This window comes from Calonectris borealis, chromosome 4, assembly GCF_964195595.1.
Source record: "Calonectris borealis chromosome 4, bCalBor7.hap1.2, whole genome shotgun sequence".
NCBI lineage: Eukaryota > Metazoa > Chordata > Aves > Procellariiformes > Procellariidae > Calonectris > Calonectris borealis.
Window position 1 is genome coordinate 2,097,516 of NC_134315.1, and position 19,259 is coordinate 2,116,774.

The following is a 19,259-nucleotide window of genomic DNA, read 5'->3' on the forward strand; positions in this document are numbered from 1 at the left end:
CATGCAAAGTCTACGCTAACGTTGATGTCATAACTCCAGAACCAGCACCTTGGATGCAGAGGTTTTTTGCCTTGACGGCTGCAGCCCCCTTTCCTCAGCCCTCGACTGTGGTCTCTCCACCCTGCGGTCCTCCTGGCAGTGAGATCTGGCTGGAGTGAAGGTCCTTCAGGAGGACAGAGCTGGCTGGGATGAGCCCTGTGGCTCCCAGGGGATGGTCAGGGGTAGCTGTCACACCCTCCTTTTGTACATGGAGATGTGTGTGAATCACAGTCTGCGCTGGCGGATGAGGGCTTTAGAAACCAGAGACAGCACACTCTTAGGCTGGTGCCGGCTGGTCCTGTGACAGTGCTGGTGTTGTATTGTGTGTTAATTAGGTAATTATGGTTATCATCAGGCCACAACTAGATAGGAGACTGAGACCAGATCCACTTGTTAGTCCTGCTAATGCCTATGCATATGAGGAACTTTATGGATCCTTCAGCCTACTGAGACGAAAGGACTAAGGTCCAGGATGAGGACCTGCACGAGGGCTGGTGACTCCTGTCTTCATCAGGCCAGTCTGGCAGCTTCAGTATCTTCTGGCTGACTATGGGTGCCAAGGGAAGGGTAAAAGCGTGGGGTAAACTCCCCCAACCTTTAGACATTTGTGATTAGGGGCTTCTTAAGACAGAGATGGGATTTTTGCGTTCAGCAGCTCTTGATGGACTGACTTTATTATTCAGTTACAAAGCTCCTGTACAGATGGAGGTCAGACTCTGCTCACCTCATTGAGTGCTGACTTCTTTGGGTCTGGCTGCACGTCCAGGACTGTCCTAGGTTGTACCTGTGGGTAGAATCATAGAACAGGTGGGAAGGAACCTCAAAAGATCATCTGGTCCAACCTTTCATGGGAAAGGGAGCCTAAATGAGATTATCTAGGTAGGGACAGGGTAGGGACATCCCTGTTTTTCTTTTTGGTGCTACTTTCTCCCAGCCCCCTTTAGTGCAGCGTATGGTTGGGCAGTTGCATTTGGATTTCAGCTACATTTGAAGCAAGCTGGGCTTGGTGCTTCAACAGGGCTGGAGGAATGGCCTCAAACATGCGGAACCCTTCAATCGCTGCTTCTTGCTTGCAGGTCTGGAGTTGTCTCACTGTGTAGGGGCCAACTCGCTGGGCCCTGCTGTGCCTTGGAGGTCCGGAGGGCCCTGCAAAATGAAGAGGGTCCGCACCGTCTTCAAACCGGAGCAGCTGGAGCGGCTGGAGCAAGAGTTTCTCAAGCAGCAGTACATGGTGGGCACGGAGCGAGTAGACCTGGCTGCAACTCTGCATCTCACAGAAACTCAGGTAAGAAATGGGGGAGCTGGGGGTGGCGGTGTAGATCCTGGGTCTGGGTTTGGCCTATGGTGATTCCCCTGCCGTGAAGTGCAGTGGGAGGAGGACATGATGCAAAGTGACCTGTGGGACTCCCTGCTGCAAGATGACATTGAAGCCACGTTCCTGGAGGGATGCGAGATAGGTTCAGATGGTTTATGAATAAGAAAATCCTTTTCTTAATCCATGAAGTGGAACAAAAAGCATTTAGGAGCACAAACCTGCTTGCTTTAGAGTTCAAGCTGGGTTGGACTAATGTAAGTACATTGTTATGGTCCTCTGGAGACAGTTTATGCTTTAAGTGTCCTTTTATGACACTGGATCTGAATTTTTTTCTGCCCCTCCCACTGCAAGCTGCTTATTTATTGCGGAAAGGAGGAGCCATGTGATCTTCCGTGGTGGCATCCAAATTCAGCTGGGGAAAAGGGAGAGCAAGCAGGGGTGGTTCTGGGGGGTCAGGGAGTGTGTGAACAGCAGCGGGAGCAGGGGCAGGGGGTAGGTGGGTGTCTCATCGTGCTCTCTGGCAGCCGTGGCCCCGGGGACGGGTTCAGTGGCTCGTGGGAGCTGGGGGAGGCACCTCCTTCACTCCCCCGGCCAGAGCCTCCTCTGTGTAGCTGTGTCCCCCTCTCCCCTGCTCCCTTCTCCCAGCACCACTCTGCCCACCATAGTGTCAACCTCCTCCTGCTCGCATGCACTGTGCCCCGAGCAGAGAAGGGGCATGTCCCCCTCTTTAAGGAACTCTATTTCTGGGGACTTCTGCCTCGGAAGCATGTGGCAACAGCCCCCATTGGAAAGGGGCTCATGGAGACCTTGGATTAAGCTGTTGTGCCATTTTCCTGCTAGGTGAAAGTCTGGTTCCAGAACCGGAGGATCAAATGGAGGAAGCAGAGCATGGAGCAGAAGGCAGCAAAGCTGTCACAGTTCGGGGTGATACAGCCTGCCACTGCGGACTCGACGGACATCAAGGACCACGAGGAGGACACGGTGGATGTTGAGCTTTGAACAGCTGATGAGATTCAGCTGCCACTATTGTTTTTTGAGCCGTGTCTGCTTGATGGAGATACTGGGGATGCAGGCACATCTGTGCTTCTTTGGTCCAAGCGAGACATTACGCTCTCTATCTGAGAGTTGGAGCTACAGGACTAAACTGCAGTTGGTTGGGAGGAACCCCCCAAATATTATTTGGTTGCTGTTTGGTAGCCATGTGCTGTAATTCCTAGGATTCATCACCAGGCCGGTTGTCCTTGATGGTGCCATAGCTGTGGCAAGGCATGTGATCTCCTGTTTGCTCTTGAAGCACCAGGACACACAAACAGTTTCCAGCAGAGAGGCTGGGGTGACAATCAGACGGTGTCTCTGATGGCTGTGAGCAATTGGGGCATTTGAACATGGGGTCACTTGCGTTGGCGTGTGGCTGTGTGCTCCTAGGAGGGAGACCTGTGCTGGGAGGAAAGTCCACCCTGATTGTTTTTCCTGGTTAACTTGACTCCCATGTTTGATGCTTAGATCACAACAAAAAACCCCAAAAATTGGAAAGCCCTTTGCTCCCACCCGCAGACTGTATCATTACTCTTGCAATAAGTGAACAGGGTCTGATCCTGCCCCTGGAACAGAAGTGCCTCCTCTTGTCCTTGGTGTTTTTGTGCCTTTGTGTTGGCTTCCCAAACCCAGAGGGCAGAACCTGGTCAGCCTGGTCTACCTTCTGGCATTGCCTTAGTTGGCCAAGGTGTGCGTACGCTGCTGCGGCAGGGAGTGAGGCACTCGGGCTGGCCGAGGTGCGGGGATCGGGGCTGTTATAAAAAGGCAGCTTTCCAACACCTCTGGTGCTTCAGACGACCCCCTGCCCCTCGTCCAGATGTGCCGATTCTGGCCCAGACGGCAGTTGCTCTGTTCTCTCCTCATTATACATCCAGGTGCCATGAGAAACGGCACCTGGAGTGTTGGGCGAGCACATCTGTAACCACCCGATGCAGTTAGCAGTTGTATTTCTGGCGGGTGGGAGGGCTTTGAGGGGTCAGGACTGAGTACTCGACGCTCCCCGTCTGTGTGTTAGCAGCTAAGTGCTCTTAGGCCAGGCTGTCGGCGCTCAGGCTGTCACCTCGCCTTCGTAGCTCTGCCCAGGGTACCAGGCACCACGTCCCGTCAGCTCAGGATAATTTATTGTGTCTCTTTCTGACCCAGAACACTGTATATCACTTTACTCTTATATTGTTATTTATAGAAATAACTTTTTTTTTCCCCTTAATAAGTGTCACTTATTTATTTGCTTTGCTTCTTAATAAAAATCTAGTGTATTTTAAAAAGAGATGGGACTGGCTGGGGGGGAGGCAGGGCTGGGCAGCTCCTTGGTTTCTGAGCAGGCAGCGATGCCTCAGTGGCTTCTTGCCCCACAGCTGACAGGGATGGGTTACTGATCTTTTTTGCTGTGTTTCTGAGGAAATGGAGTAAAAAAAAAAAAAAAAGAGAAAAGAAACACACCTTTTCCTCCTCCTAGTAAGACCCCTGTTGTCAAAAAGCAATGTCTGCTTTCTAACAGCAGAAGTCACAAAAGGGTGATTTCTTCTTGAAAGGGTGATTTCTTCTTGCACGTTTTCATTCCTGACGTGCCAATACAAATATGAAAGCAGTTTTTTTTCCCCCACATTTGCGTCTTTGCTGGTAAACCTGTGCACTTGTCTCAAGCTTGAACATTTGGAAGGAGCAAGAACAGCTTTTAAACAGATCAGCTGAAAACCTGTAAGTGTCAAAAAATCAGGGGGAAAACACATTTCCAACTACTCTCTTTTTAATTTTCAATTGAAATTATTAAAAAAAAATCCAAACCAGCGTATTTTCATCCTTCCCAAAAGTTTGAGTTTGCTCTTTGACAAAACAAATGCTAAAAAAAGTTTTTTTTGGAAGTTGATTGATGACCCCATATAATGGGTGACAGTAAAGAACATGAGTAGTTATCTCTGGGCCAGCTCCTGCAGAGGTAGAACTACATTTGGAGTATGAAACATAACGTCTGGTAAACACGGGGTGCTCAGGTTTGGGCTGCTGCTCCCGGAGAACAAGGACCTCCGTCTGCAGGTGGATGCGGCCAAACCTTCTGTGCAGCTCCCGCTCTGCCAGGCTGATGCTTCAGCAAACTGAAGTCCAGGAGAAGGTTCCCCTTGTGCTCTGCAAACACAGAAGCAGAAGCAATCCCAGTCCAGCTTTGCAAATACTTCCAAATTAATGTTGTGGGCACCAGGGCTCGTTCAGAGACATGAAGGAGGCGTTGAAGTGTTGGTGGCCGGGCCACGACTCAAGCTGATGCTTTACGTGTGACACACCCCGCCACTTAGCACCGAAACCTTTCAAAAAGAGGACACATAATGTTGTTATTACAATAATGGCTTCCTACTATTAGTACGAAGATGTAATTGAAATAAGAGTCATAAGGTAGCGTTGCTCCACCCGTGTCTGGGTCCTTGTAGACCCCTGGGGCGGGCATTGCGTGGCGAAGCAGTGCCCCGCACAGCCCACTGCTGGGTTCACCGGGGCCAGACCCCAAAATACAGATGGGGAAGGTGTCCCAGGCAGTTTGTCTGTCCCTTGTCGCCGGCCGGGTGGCCGGGGAAGTTTCCCGCTCTGCGGCCATGCTCCCGCCCGGGCCGCTGGCCATGGAGGTGGCAGGATCCAGCCGGCCACGCAGCGTTACCCTGTGTCGTGTCCCCGCCACGAGCCGACAGTGACATCTAGTGACTCCAAAACACCCCAAAACGCCCCGAATATGAAATCGTCCCGTATTCCCAAACCCGCTGCAGCCACCTGGTTCATGAAGAGCGGGACTGAGTCTGAACGGGCGCTAGCAGCACCGGTGTGAATTAATTAATAAATACAACTAAACACGCGTTTTCGTGGGTTTTAGGTGTTTGCAGACAGCCTAGCAGGACGTAGCGAGGGCGCAGGGGCCACGTTAGCGTGTTTTGAAGGTTTTTTTTGGGAAAGCTGGCCCAGTTTTGGGGGCGCAGGGGCAGCTGGCGATGTCTCCCTGCCCTGTGAGGGGGTACCTTCCGTTCCCGCCTGACGGGGATTATGAAGGCTATTCCCCCCCCCGGCTGTACGGTTAAATAATAATAACAATTAATAGGGGAGAGGCAGCAAAACTCCCGTCTGTTTTTCTGCGTGGCTGTGGAAGCACCCCAGCCCCGTTTTCGGGCTTTTTGGCGGTGTTTTTGGATGGTGGCGGTGGGCTGAGGGGAGGGCTAAGATGGCGGCCGGCCCCCGCCCGTCCTAAGGGGCTGAGGGGGGTGATGGCAGGCGCGGATCCCCGAGGGGGAGCCGGCGGCCATCTTCGTGCGGGGCGGTGGGTGAGGGGGGCGGAGGAGGAGGAAGAGGAAGAGGCGCTGCCCGCCCCCGGCGGGTCAGAGCGGGGAAGTCGCCGCCCGAAGATGGCCGCCGCGGCGGGGGACGTGTGCGGCGCCGTGCCGGGGGGCCGCGCCGGGGCTGGGGCTGCGGCGGAGGCGCGGTTCATCAGCAGCGCCAAGGTGAGCCCGGCGGACCCGGCCGGTCCCCCCGCCGCGGGGGTCCCTCCCTTCCCTTACGCTGCGGCAGAGCCAATTTTGGGGGGGAAAAGGAGGTAAAGCCCCGACAGCCTCCCCTCAGGCCGGGCGGGGTGGGGGTACCCTCAACCCCCGGGTGGGTTTCGGCTTCGGGTGCGTCCCCTGACCCACGCCCGTCCCTCGGCAGGGGAAAGGCTTGTTCGCCACCAAGAACATCCGCAAAGGGGAAACCGTCTTCGTGGAGAGGCCGGTGGTGTCGTCCCAGTTCCTCTGGAATGCCCTGTACAACTACCGAGGTGAGCGGCTGGCGGCGGTGGCACGTCTCCGTCACCTGCCCCGGCGAGGTGACCACGGGATCCCGAAGGAGCTGCCCGGTTTTCAAGGAGAGGGTTTGGATTTGTCTTAGTGCCGCAAGGAGGGTGGCCCTGCTGCCATTTCTGCCTCTGCGCTAAACGAACTGTTGACAAGTTGAAAATGTTGGGGTCCTTTGAGGGATGGCGACTTCCATCAAGCCTGGAGGAAAGCACCGCGTGCCACCATTGGGCACCACCTGCGTGGCAACCCCGATTTTTTAGTGGCGTGGGTCCTATCCTGATCTCGCCATGGCAGGGTACAGCCTGCAAAGGTGCCAGCGCTCTCCAGAGGCCTCAGAACAAAAAACGAGGGTTGTAAGAGCAGGATTTTAGAATCATAGAATAGTTTACATTGGAAGGGACCTTTAAAGATCATCTAGTCCAACCCCCCTGCCATGGGCAGGGACATCTCCCTCTAGATCAGGTTGCTCAGAGCCCCGTCCAACCTGGCCTTGAATGTTTCCAGGGATGGGGCATCTACCACCTCTCTGGGCAACCTGGGCCAGGGTCTCGCCACCCTCACCGTAAAAAATGTCTTCCTTTATCTAGTCTGAATCTGCCCTCTTTTAGTTTAAAACCATTCCCCCTTGTCCTGTCCCAACAGGCCCTGCTAAAAAATCTGTCCCCATCTTTCTTATAAGCCCCTTTAAGCACTGAAAGGCCGCAATAAGGTCTCCCCGGAGCCTTCTCTTCTCCAGGCTGAACAACCCCAACCCTCTCAACCTTTCCTCACAGCAGAGCTGTTCCATCCCCCTGATCATTTTGGTGGCCTCCTCTGGACCCGCTCCAACAGGTCCATGTCTGTTCTGTGCTGAGGACCCCCGAGCTGGACGCAGCACTGCAGGGGGGGTCTCACCAGAGCAGAGCAGAGGGGCAGAATCCCCTCCCTCGCCCTGCTGGCCACGCTGCTGGTGATGCAGCCCAGGACACGGTTGGCCTTCTGGGCTGCGGGCGCACATTGCCGGGTCACGTCCAGCTTTTTATCCACCAGTACCCCCAAGTCCTTCTCGGCAGGGCTGCTCTCCATCCCTTCATCCCCCCACCTGTATTGATACCGCGGGTTGCCCCGACCCAGGTGCAGGACCTTGCAGTTGGCCTTGTTGAACCTCATGAGGTTCACACGGGCCCACTTCTCAAGCTTGTCCAGGTCCCTCTGGATGGCATCTGGATGGCATTTTAAACTTTTTTGTCCTACCTAGACCCTGCTATCTGCTGAGCTCCATCAGCAACATGGGGACTTATGGCCATCGTACGGCCCTGAAACACTTCCGAGCGTTACAGAGCAGCAGATGAGGGCTGGGGGAGTTTAAATTGCAGCAGAAATGGTCTTTCCTATGGAGGGAGTGGTAAAAGACTGGTGCCTCCAGCTCGGAGATGGTCCTCTTTGATACCAGTCGTGCTGTCTTGCCCCAGGCTCTGGCCCCTTTCCTTTTCGAAGGCTGTGGTCTCACTGTGGCATCCATCTGTCTTGTCTCCCTGCAGCCTGCGATCACTGCCTGCGGGCTTTGGAGACGGCGGAGGAAAACGCCCAGCGGCTGCTGGGGAAGAGCTCGCTGGTGCTGCCTCACCCGGAGCAGTGCAGCATCCGGAAAGACCTGCACCAGCAGTGTCCCCGGTGCCAGGTATGGGGCTGCCGGGCGGGACTGTGGTCTTGTTGGGGTCGCTGACTCCTTTACAGCAGCTAGCCAGGCACCTGAGCTGCCCCAAGATGGGTGTCTGCCTCTCCCTTCTCCATCACGATGGCTAAAGAGCTGGGGCTCAGATGGTCAGGGAGGGGGCACAGCTGGGCCTAGGACCCTCTTTTCCTGCTGCCGTAGCCAATGCAGGGCGCTGTGCCCCTCGCTCTAGGTGACGTACTGCAGCGCTGAATGCAGGCAGGCCGCTTTGGAGCAGTACCACCAGGTCCTCTGCCTCGGCCCGTCCCGTGACGACCCCACGCACCCCCTCAACAAGCTGCAGGAGGCCTGGAGGTAGGGGACCGACCTGCCTGTTGCTCCACGGGCAGAGGAGGTGGCTCTCCTGGGCTGGGTGACGCTGCCTGGGACCAGGGCTGAGGACCGTCCTTGCTTTGCATCCCTGCATGGGGTGGCTTGAGGGGGGTGGTGGCCGTGGGACACTGCCCAGCTCTACCTGCTGGTTGGGCAGCAGGTGAATTTGTGTTGGCAGCACAAGGGTTTGGACACATGGCTGGGCAGTTCTTATTTTTCTCCCAGTGAAGAGCTACAAAGCACTGAGCTGCGCATCCCTCACTCCTGCAATTTTATAGTGCTCCTGCAGATCTCCAGCCTCTGGGAGATCCTCCTTGTAGCACATAAATTGGGTGGGTACATAAATTGCTGCCCCTGCTTGCAGATGACAAAATGGGCACAGAAGGGAGAAGCGACATCCCTGATCCAAAGCTCGTCACAAACTACAGCACTCGCTGCAGTCCTGGGCTATGTATGGGACGCAGGCTCTAGTTTAGCAGGATGGTAGGGGATTATTTGTATGCTCAGAGCAGGCAGGTGGGTGCAGGCTTCTCCTCGCCCCGAGCGGCGCTGGATCCCCACGCAGAGATGCTGCACTGGCCGCTTTGGTGTGACGGATGAGTGCAGGCCTGACCACATGGATGGCAGCTGCATCTGCCTCCCTCCAGCTTTTTACTTCCATACCAGCACTGATCTGCTCATCTCTTTTCTTCATTCTTATCCACCAGAAACATGCATTATCCACCGGAGACTTCCAGCATCATGTTGATGGCCCGGATGGTCGCCACCGTCAAACAGGTACGTCTGCAGTTTGGAGCCACAGCTGCCGGTGTGTGGTTTCCTCATCCCGTTGTGGCTGTTATTCCCAAGGACTGATCTTTTCTCCGGTGACTAGCGGGGTCCTGCTTGAATAGATTTCAATGTCTAGTGGTCCCTGGTCATGGAGACAGCAGGCAGGAAAGGAGGTTCCTGAGCCAAGCAGGTCTTTTCTTCCGTACCAAAATAATTAGTCAGAACTGAACCTTTCCTTTGGCTCTGTTTCTTTGGCCTGGCTTTCTCAGTGTTTATTCTGACAAGAAACTACCACCATGCAACTGCTTCTAGTGGTTCTTGATAGCAGGCTGGATACCTCTGACCTCAGCGGGGCTTGTCCTCTCCTCCCTCAGTCCTGGCTGGGAGGAAAGCGGTGTTGGTGCAATGCCTTTGCTTAATTCCTTTGTCAGGCTAAAGACAAGGAGTGGTGGATCAAGGCCTTCTCCCAGTTCTGCAGTAAGACAGCAAACGAAGAAGAGGAGGTTGTGCACAAGCTGCTGGGGGACAAATTCAAGGTAAGATCCTGGCAGCACTCGGGTGTGTTGAATCCCCGAGCCTGCCCTCTCCCTGCCTGTGTCTGCAAGACCACGGGTGCAGAGACCCCGTTATAGTTGGGATGGGAGACACTGGAAATCCCAGGCTCAAAGCGGGGGCGCAAAGCCCCCCATTAGGGGCTGGCTGACCTGACAGAGAGGAAATGGGTTGCTTAGAGGGCTTTGGGCTTGTGGTGCTTCAGTGAGACACACTGCTTGTTCCTGTGATGAAGATGCTTCTGCTGTGGGATGGGACAGGGTGATATTTAGCTGCTGAGTAGGTGGCTGTTGCTGCTAAAATGAGTGGCTTTCGCTGCTCTGAGGGCAGCAGCCTCCAGCCTTGCAGGGAGAGACGAGGAGCCTGACTCCTGAGCCTTCCAGCCCAAGCTGGGCTCGGCTGTCAGCCTGGGTCTGACTCCCAGCAGCATCTCACCACCCTGATGGTGTTGCCATGTCCTGCCAGGGCCAGCTGGAGCTGCTGCGGTTGCTCTTCACCGAAGCCCTTTACGACGAACATCTCAGCAGGGTGAGTTGAGCCACCCTCCGACTAGCCCAGGAGCGTGGTGGGACCCCCCCTTGGCACCAGCCCCCCTGGGTCGTGTCTGTCCCGAAGGCCAGGGCTTCCCTTGGGACTCTACCCATTCCTTGCTTCCTCCAAAGCTCCCTGTGGGATTTGAGGCACTTGCAGAGCAGGGTGCAGCCGCAGGCTGGCCTGGGCTCAGCTGCTTTCTCATCTCCTTTCTGCAGTGGTTCACTCCAGAAGGCTTTCGATCCCTCTTTGCCCTCGTTGGGACCAATGGCCAAGGCATAGGAACAAGGTAATGGGGCTTTCTGGGTGCTCCTTGCAGGGCAGCAGAGATTGGCATGGAGGGGTTGTACAGTCTGTAAATCCACGCTGGCCTGGGTAATGGCTGGCTTCAGACGGAAGAGAGGGGGATGGAGAAGCAAACTTAAAAGCAGTCTGTCATCTGTGTCCGACGCTTTTGCGTCCCTCTGCCAGACTTTGGCCGCTCAGAGCCACCGAGTTTAGCCCTTAGATCCCCCCTGCGAGGTCACACCGTGTGCCGACAGCACTGCAGGACTGTAACGGTGTCCCTCTGCTTCCCGACAGCTCTCTGAGCCAGTGGGTGCACGCTTGCGATGCGCTGGATCTCCCCATGCTGCAGCGAGAGGAGCTGGACGCCTTCATCGACCAGCTCTACAAGGACATTGAGAAGGGTGAGGCTCTGACGTGGTCGCGGGCAGTGTCAAGCAGTGCCGTTTTCAGGAGACTGCTGGAGACTCTTCCCAGCATTCAGGGAGTAGAAGAGGTTCCCACTGGGGACTGGGAAATCCCACTTCCCCTGGTCCGTGCGAGCCATGCCTGCTGCGTTTGGCTCGCTACATGGATAGGGCAAGTCCAAGTTTGCGGGCAGCATGGTCCAGGTGAACTGCGGCAGGTTGGGGTGGCTGGAGGGTTGATCTGGAGGGATCCTGTGCAGGAAAGTCCCATCTACACTGAACGTTCAAAGACCTGTTTATCACTTATTTGACTGATGCAGCTGTGTGAGTACAGGGACAGACCAGGGAGCCTGGGGCTGCAAATCTTCGTGTCCTCCATCCCCTCCCAGTGGGGAGGGAAGGGTGCTTTGGAAATCACCCTGCAACACCCGGCCCCCAAAGCAGCGCTGGCTGGGTGCGTTCAGCGTGGATGGACATCGCTTCGTGCTTGCGCTGAGCTGCGCGTGTGGAAGAGCCAGAACAGCCCATGCAAAGCTCTAACCCCCTCTCTGTGCTGCAGAGTCAGGAGAGTTCCTCAACTGCGAGGGATCAGGTCTCTACGTGCTCCAGAGCTGCTGTAAGTAACACAAGGACTGGGAGGAAAACTAATAGCGAGGAGGGAGATATCCTGGGCTAGACTGGCTCACCTCTTCCTAAAAGCTTCTGGAGAAAGGGGTTCATGCTTCACATCCGTGGGTAGGATGGGATTGGGTGGGTTGGGATGGGATGGGTGCTGCCCTGGCGCCTGGCTGCTCTCTTGGGGTCTCCTGGCATCTCAGGAAGTGAGAAGTGGTCATTCCTGGCTTGAATGGACTTGGATGTGATACGGGCTCTGGGAGCCGTGTATGCAGTTAGCAAAGAGACTGTCTGAGCAAAATTGAGCTGAACAAACACATTAAGGGAGGGAGCCTTTCTTGGCCGGGCCATGGGGACGTAGGAGAGGATGTCCCAGCACCCGGAGCTGTCTTTTTTCACTCCTAAGTGTTAACGGCAGAGCGGGGACGAGCAGGGCTTGGGGACTGGCTGCTGGGAGAGCTGCGAAGCAGGGAAAAAGTGCTGCCCTGCGCATCCTTCCCTCAGCACCTGGAGGCAGAGATGGTGCTGTGCGTTCCTGGGGTTGATCCAGGACAGTTCGCTCTCTCCAAGCGGTTTTTGTGGGTCTAAGGGAGAGCCCTGACCCTGCACCCTGCTCCACTGGACCCTGCAGTCCCCAGAGTAAGTGGAGACTGTCATGCTGCTGTCCCCGAGGTAAATGGGGTGGCCGCAGCATTGTGCTGCCTTCTCCTTAGCCAGGCCGTGGCCCTCCCAGTTGGAGGCACTGGCTCCTGTGTGCCCGGGCCACACAGAAGGGCAGGCACAAGCCCCGTGGGCTGTGTGGGGTCTCCGACCCTGCCTCTGCCTTCCCCTTCCTCTGGAGACACCCTCGCAGCTGCGTCCCATCTTCCCCGTAGGTAACCACAGCTGCATCCCCAATGCCGAGACATCCTTCCCCGAAAACAACTTCCTCCTACATCTGACAGCTCTGGAGGACATCGAAGCAGGAGAGGTGAGACAGCAGGGCCTGGATGAACCTGGGCTGGCATCGCACCTTGGCAGAGGGTCCCTGTGTCCCCTACCTCCCCCGTGGACCCCGTACCTCCTGTCTCTCGTGTTGGCCTGGCAGAGGAATTCACGCCTCATCCCATGTAGGGGCTGCCAGACCCCATGTTTCTGCCTGACTCTGAGAGGGACTGGTACAAATCGTGCTGCTTTGGGTTCGTGGGAAGTGATTCTCAGCCCAACCTGTTTCTCGCTCACAGGAAATCTGCATCAGTTATTTAGACTGCTGTCAGAGGGAGCGGAGCAGACACAGCCGCAACAAGATACTCAGGTAGGAGCTGCTTGGAGGAACCCGGGGGGAACACGGCACCCCTTTGCACCTCCAGACAGTCAGCCTGGGCTGCGTCCCCACCTTGGGGCCCTGTGCGTGCTGTGCATGGGCTGCTGTGCAGGGTGCGCGTGCAGCACGTGGCTCTTTTGGGCTTCGTCCTTGCTGCCATCAGACCATGGGGGACTCGTCTCTTGAGTGAGGCTGGAGCTCCCTGCTCTCCCTTCTCGTGGGTTGTAGCCCCAGGGACCGAGGATTTGTGCCCCCCTTCCTTGCTCCACTCTGCAGTTCACTCCTGCAAACCCTTGCTGTCCCCACCCACCTTCCTTCTCCTTCTTTGCCCTTCAAGGGTAGGGGTTCCTGCTGATGGTCACCGTCCCCATGTCCCATCACCCCTGCAGGACTGAGAAATCCCCCTCTCCACCCAGATTCCCTCCACCCCACCTGAGCCCAGCATGATCGAACCTGCAAACTCCTTCGGTTTTAACATATTTAGCCCCTTCCTGGCTGCTCTGTCCCAGCAGCAGTGTTGGGGTTGTGCCTGTCTCAACGCCATCACTCTTTCTCCTTCTTCCTTCCCTTCTTCCAGGGAGAACTACTTGTTTACCTGCTCGTGTCCCAAGTGCCTAGCGCAAGCCGACGATGCTGACGTGACGTCGGACGAAGAAGAGGAGGGCGAAGGGGAGACGGATGATGCTGAGCTGGAGGATGAGATGACTGACGTTTGATCCTGGCCCCGGGCGAGAGGAGAGGGAAGGGACGGGGGGGTCCTCCGTGAGGCAGCAGCTTTAATACTAGAAACAGGGTTGTGTTGTGGGGTCGGGTGGGAGGCCACGTGCCGGTGGCGGGTGCGGAGGTCCGGCGGAGTGGGGCAGCGGGGGAGCCGGAGGCAGGCCCTGCTCCTGCCTGTCCTTGTTGTGCGCTGTGCGTGTGTGTGTGTGTGTGTGTGTCAGGCCATCCCCGTCCTCCCTGTGAGGACAGGCTGTGAGCCGGTGACCCCCCGCCACGCCCCGGTCCCCGGAAAGGCTGGCTGGTGCTTGCAGGGGAGGCTGGAGGAGAGCAGGGTCCAGCCAGCCCCTGGGACATCACGATGGTCACCTCGTGGCCACCTGCGAGGCTGCTCCGCCGTGTCTGTGCCGGCCGTGGGTGCGGAGGAGCATGGCCTTTCCTACCCGCAGGGACGAGGGGAACGTGTGTGCGTGTGCGTGTACGTGTGTTTGTGCACGAGGGATACTATTTAATGTCTATATTAGCACTATCTACACACTAAGGAGCTGGGGTCCTTATATATACTCCATTCCATGCCTTGGCTCGGTGAGCAGAAAGGGGCAAAACGATTTTGCAGGTGGGACAGAGACACCTTATGGGTGGCTCAGATGCCCAAGTCCAGCGGGGAAAGCGGGGCCATCCCTGGCAGGCGCCTCCCTCCCACCTCAGCCCCGTCCTTTACTGGTGCAAAGCCCCGTGCAGCGATTGCCGGGCTGTTCGGGGAGGGGGAACGCTCAGGCTGCTGCTAGCCCAGAGCCGACACGGGCTACGGTGTTGCATAAGCAAAGTCAACCCGTCCAAAACCCAAAAGACGTTTTGGGTTTTGCGGAGAGCGAGCCGTCCCTCCGGACCGTCTGTCTGCGGGCTGCTTCGGGAGCAGGATGCGCCCGAGCGGGAGCTGCTGTCCCCAGGGATGCAGTGGAGTGGTGTGTGCTTCCCCGCAGCGAGCGGCCCCGCGTGGAGACATCACCGGCAGCTGAGTGTTGTCATCCATCCCATGCTGCCAGCCACCGATGAGGCCACACTGCGGTGCGCGGTGTCCCCGTCTGTGGACCACACAGCCGGAGGGAGGAGATAGCTCCAAGCGACGGACAGGCAGCAGGTTGGGGATGCGCCCGGGGTATTTTCCTCCCCTTTTGGATTTTGGGGAGCTGTTTCCCTGCTGCCTTTGGGCCCGTTGGCAGCTGGATTGTGGGACTGAGGGTGACACTGTAGATGGGCACCTCTGACACTACCATCACCTCCAGCCCTGCACCTCGCTGCTTGTCCCCAGCCGTCCCGGGGCCGTGTCCCCTTCAGTGTTCGTAATAAACCGAGACTGGTGAGAAGTGGGGCCGTGTTGTTTGTACTGGTAAACTGGAGGGTGGCGAGTGCAGAGATGAGGACTACAATCCAGGGACTGGTCCCAGTGGGGACATGGAGGTCTGGGGATGAGGGAACAGACACCTAGTGAGGTCTGGGCTCTGGGTCTGCGACCAGCCCACCCTTGGGGACAGATGCCGGAGGCAATGCTGTGCCGTGAGGCTGTTTCTGGCCCGGTGCAGGACTCCTCCATGCTGCACAGGGGTCCGATGCGAGCCCTGACCCGGCTGCAGGAGGCACCTTGGGAAGTTTACTAGGAAAAACATCGTTAGGGGATGAGATTTGTTCCTTCATCCCCTGGCTGATGAAAAAAGAGAAACTCCCCTTTCTCTAAAACTTGTTCAGACTTCATTAGCTCAGACAAAAATACACAGATGTTGGGCGAGCCCTGCTGGTACAGACCAACTCTGTATCTCACTCTCCCTCCCATCCCTGTCAGACCTCCTCCACAGAATCCTGCATCCCTCTAAATCAGCAGCACAAATTACCGGTGGCATCTCGCGCATCGTTAAGATGTTTCTTGGGGAAGTGCTGGCCTGCTCTGGGCCATCACCTCCCTCCCAGAAAGTCACTACAAAGGGTGCTCAAGGTTCCCACTGCGGGTGCTGGTGTTTGCCCTTCAGCCACACGCCGGCGGCAGCAGAAAGATCTCGTTGTTGAATCTGGCGAGGCTGGGCGGTGGGATCTCTGGAGCGCGCTGGGACCCTTTCCTCAAACCTGGTCCCCAGGGCAAGCTCCTGGGATCCACCGAGAAGTCCTTGATCCGCTGCAGCCTCCTGCTGCTACCAGAAGGTCCAGGGGGGCTGCATCATTTCGTACGTGGGGATGCTGGTGACGTTGACGGGAATGGAGATGACGGCCCAGGGGAGCCCGTGCTGCTCCAGGGAGCGTCTGATCATGTACCTGGAAGGATAAAGGGGTGATGGGCACACCTGAGCTGCCGGAGTGGAGCCCAGACGTGAGCATAAACCACAAACCAGCTCAAAGAGAAGCTCTGCGGATTAATGATGACTGAATCCACTAAAAATCTGGTTCACTGAGCCCAGGTGGGACATGCTGATCACTGGGACCTCCCTGTTTTGTGGGGACAAGGCTGTCGCTTGGCCCTTCCCGTGAGATAGAATCATAGAATCATAGAATCATAGAATCATACAGGTTGGAAAAGACCTCTAAGATCATCGTGTCCAACCGTCAACCCAACACACCATGCCCACTACACCATGTCCCTAAGGGCCTCATCTACCTGTCTTTTAAATACCTCCAGGGATGGTGACTCCACCACTTCCCTGGGCAGCCTGTTCCAAGGCCTGACCACTCTTTCAGTAAAGAAATTTCATGTTTCACACTTGGGAAGATGAGATGTCTGTTGGCCGAGGCACCTACCCGTCCCTGCCCAGCAGGAAGAGCGCGGGGATGTCGGCTGTCCGCCTGGTGCTGTCCTGGATCATCTCGATGTAGAAGCTGTCGTTATCGTAGGCGTTATCTGCGATGATCACCGCCCGTCCGCCATGCTCCTGGATCACACGTGTCTTCGACAGGAACGAGCAACCCCTGGGGCAAAGAGTGACAAATCTTTGGTAGCCGCAGGCAGATCCTCAGCAGGTACGAAACCTGCAAAGTGCCGAAGCTTGCCTGGAAATGCCCAAACCAGGGACTGTCTCCCTGGCCCTGCGTCTCCCCCAAACCCTGCTCCTCTTTCGAGTCTGTATTTTAGGCACAAGCTGCCCACATTCTGCCACTTTCTCCTAAGAAAAAATAAAATAAAATAGGACTTTTTCCAACTTAGCGCAGGCTGTTTTCTAGGAGATGCAACGTTAAATGCTCTGGGGTAGGAGCAGCCTCACGTTTTCCTCGTGTACCCACGTGGGGTCACGGGAAGAAGCTGGAGGTGATGGTAAAATGTGGCCGTGGCACTGTCACCCGCTGTCCCATGGGCAGCTCCGCTCCTACCCAAGGGTCCTCCCCCCCCCAGCTCCCGTGACACCAGACGTACCCCCTCTCCACCAAGGCAATCTGGTCCTGGATGAAGACGCCATTATTCAGCTCTCCGCAGGCTTCGGGGGGATCCGCCGGGACCAGGTGGATCTGGTCGTACCTTGTGTTCTCCGAGGAGGAGAGAGGCAGGGGTGAGCGAGTGGGGAATCGGGGCTGCTTCCCGTCCCCAGCCCCACCGCGGCCGTCCCCGCTGTCCCGTGCCCTGCTCATCCCCGTGCAGGCTGTGCTTTTGGGGAGATTTAGGACTCCCAGATGCAGGGATGCTGGTTGCCCCTTTCCAGCCTCCGCAGAGCCATCTCGACCTCGCTCAACAGCTTGTCTAGATCTTGGTGTGACCACGGGAAGGGGAAACTGAGGCACGGCACTGTCTGTACATACAAGTGCTCCTGGGGAACACGTGCAGAGCCAGAAAGCGTCTTTCCACATGTTTCCTAGCAGATCTGCTCCTGCATCCCCATCCCGACCCCGAGTTTATTCCGGGAAAGGTCTCACATCTGTAGACCAGTTGGTTTATCTCTGCCGTTCCCCATGGGAGCCCGACCAGCCCTCCTGGGATGTGGCTGTGCCTGTCTCAGCCCTCGGAGGAGGAAAGAGTGGGGCATGTGCTCCTGAACACATGTGGGACCAAACTCCCTCTCCGAAAGCCTGCTGAGGCCGAAGGCAGGGACCAGCGTGTGCCACCTTCCTAAGGGAATGCTCACGGAAGAGAAATTAGCTCCACTTTTATAAAAGGCTTCAAATCACCGGGCTGCGCAGTGGAGAAATATTAGGATGGGGGGACCCAAGACAAATTCAGTTCTTAATACTTACAAACACACCACCAAAATCCTTGGCCGGAGTGGCGGTGAAGATGTAGCGGATGTCTCCAGGGCTCAGCACTTGGAAATACAAGTATTCATGGATGCGTAAACCTGGGTGTGCATGGAGAGAGGCGAGAGGCAGAGAAAACAAAAGGAAAAATTCCTGAAAAAAGGGAAAATACCCAGCTACCGCTCCTGAACTGCACCATACTGAAGGGAACGCACCCTTCGGCAATGCCAGCTCCTGGCTGGGCCCTGGGACCGAGTACCCAAAATGCTGGGTTCAGCCTGGGGTGCTGCGAGGGGAGATGCACCAGCACCCAGGAACACAGGGGAGACGGGGAAAGGCACCGGGATTGGGGTGCACGAGGGGAAGGGGAAAATGCAGCCGGACCACGGAGGGGATAGGGGTGACACAAGACCCAGATCAAGGTGCACAGAGGGGAAAAGTGCTTGGACTGAGGCACCCTGAAAAGACATGCACCTGGGATGGGATGCTGGGTGGGGAAATGCAATGGGGCCAGGGTGCCCCAAGGGGAAATGCGCTTGGATGGGGTGCGGGAGGGGAGATGCAATGGGGCCAGGGTGCACTGAGAGGAAATGCAGCTGGATTGGGGTGCTGGATGGAGAGATATAATGGGGTTGGGGTGCATGGAGGGCAAATGCACTCTGATTGGGGTGCAGGAGGGGAAATGCAATGGAGTTGGGGTGCAGTGATGGGAAATGCACCCGGATTGGGGTGCAGGAGGCGAAACGCACCCGGACCGCGGTGCACGGTGGGGAAATGCAATGGAGACAGGGTGCAGCGAGGGGACATGCACCTGAATCGCGGTGCATGGAGGGGAAATGCACCCGGATCGCGGTGCATGGAGGCAAGACGCACCCAGATGGGGGCGTAAGAGGGGAAACGCACCCAGAACGAGGTGCTGGATGGGGAAATGCAATTAGGTCGGCGTGCACCGAGGGAAAGCGCACCTGGATGGCGATGCACCAAGGGGAAATGCACCCGGATTGGGATGCAGGAAGGGAAATGCAACAGGGCCGGGGTGCCCGGAGGGGAAATGCACCCCAATCGGGGTGCAGGAGGGAAAACGCAACCGGGCCGGGATACGCGGCGGGGGGGTGGGAAAGGCAGCCGGTCGGGGCGGTGCAGGGTGCCGGGGCCGGGCGGGCCGCTCGCACTCACCGCGGGCCGGGCAGGAGCAGAGGCAGAGGCAGAGCCAGAGCGAGCGGCGGAGCATGGCTGCGCCCGGCGCCGCCAGCCGCCCCGCCCGCCCCCGCCCCGCGTCTATTGGCGGCGCCCACGCCACGCGCCTTCCTATTGGCCGGCGCCGCCATCAATCTCCTGAGAGGCCGGTTAGGCCAGGTACGGAGGCCTGCGCGGCCCCGGGCCGCCTCTGTGTCCTCCGTCCCTTGTCAGGTCGGTCGTCCCGCCTGGGGCGGCGGGGCCTCGGTGTCCCCTCACCAGCCCTGCCAAATAAAGCTCCGTCCGCCAGCCCTGCTCGCCCCAGGCCGTGTGCCCGCTCCATCCCCTGACAAATAGTGAGCCGCCTACCGGGCCTCTCTATGGCTGTTCGGGAAGGAGGGGCACCTCGCCGGGGCCGCTCTGTCCGCCCGTACCATAGAGCGCGGCCGGAAGCGGTCGCCTAGCAACGCGAGCT

At 57.1% G+C, this 19,259-nt stretch overlaps 3 protein-coding genes across 3 annotated transcripts; 2 read left to right on the forward strand and 1 right to left on the reverse strand.

The window, feature by feature from the left end:
* Positions 1-1,123: 1,123 nt before the first annotated feature.
* Positions 1,124-2,353, forward strand: LOC142082382 (homeobox protein not2-like). Its single transcript, XM_075150505.1, has 2 exons — positions 1,124-1,324; positions 2,195-2,353. The coding sequence occupies exons 1-2, from the start codon at positions 1,193-1,195 to the stop codon at positions 2,351-2,353; spliced, it is 291 nt and encodes a 96-aa protein (XP_075006606.1). The 5' UTR covers positions 1,124-1,192.
* A 3,397-nt stretch (positions 2,354-5,750) lies between these two features.
* On the forward strand, positions 5,751-14,784 carry SMYD5 (SMYD family member 5). Its single transcript, XM_075148357.1, has 13 exons — positions 5,751-5,865; positions 6,068-6,176; positions 7,716-7,855; positions 8,082-8,203; positions 8,929-8,998; positions 9,424-9,528; positions 10,010-10,072; positions 10,294-10,364; positions 10,658-10,764; positions 11,327-11,383; positions 12,258-12,352; positions 12,606-12,676; positions 13,263-14,784. Exons 1-13 carry the CDS (start codon positions 5,770-5,772, stop codon positions 13,399-13,401), a joined length of 1,245 nt encoding a protein of 414 aa, XP_075004458.1. The 5' UTR covers positions 5,751-5,769; the 3' UTR covers positions 13,402-14,784.
* A 344-nt stretch (positions 14,785-15,128) lies between these two features.
* On the reverse strand, positions 15,129-18,890 carry PRADC1 (protease associated domain containing 1). Its single transcript, XM_075148358.1, has 5 exons — positions 18,785-18,890; positions 17,609-17,709; positions 16,797-16,906; positions 16,187-16,354; positions 15,129-15,706 (listed from the first exon to the last, which is right to left on the reverse strand). The coding sequence occupies exons 1-5, from the start codon at positions 18,837-18,839 to the stop codon at positions 15,586-15,588; spliced, it is 555 nt and encodes a 184-aa protein (XP_075004459.1). The 5' UTR covers positions 18,840-18,890; the 3' UTR covers positions 15,129-15,585.
* Between the last annotated feature and the right edge of the window lie 369 nt (positions 18,891-19,259).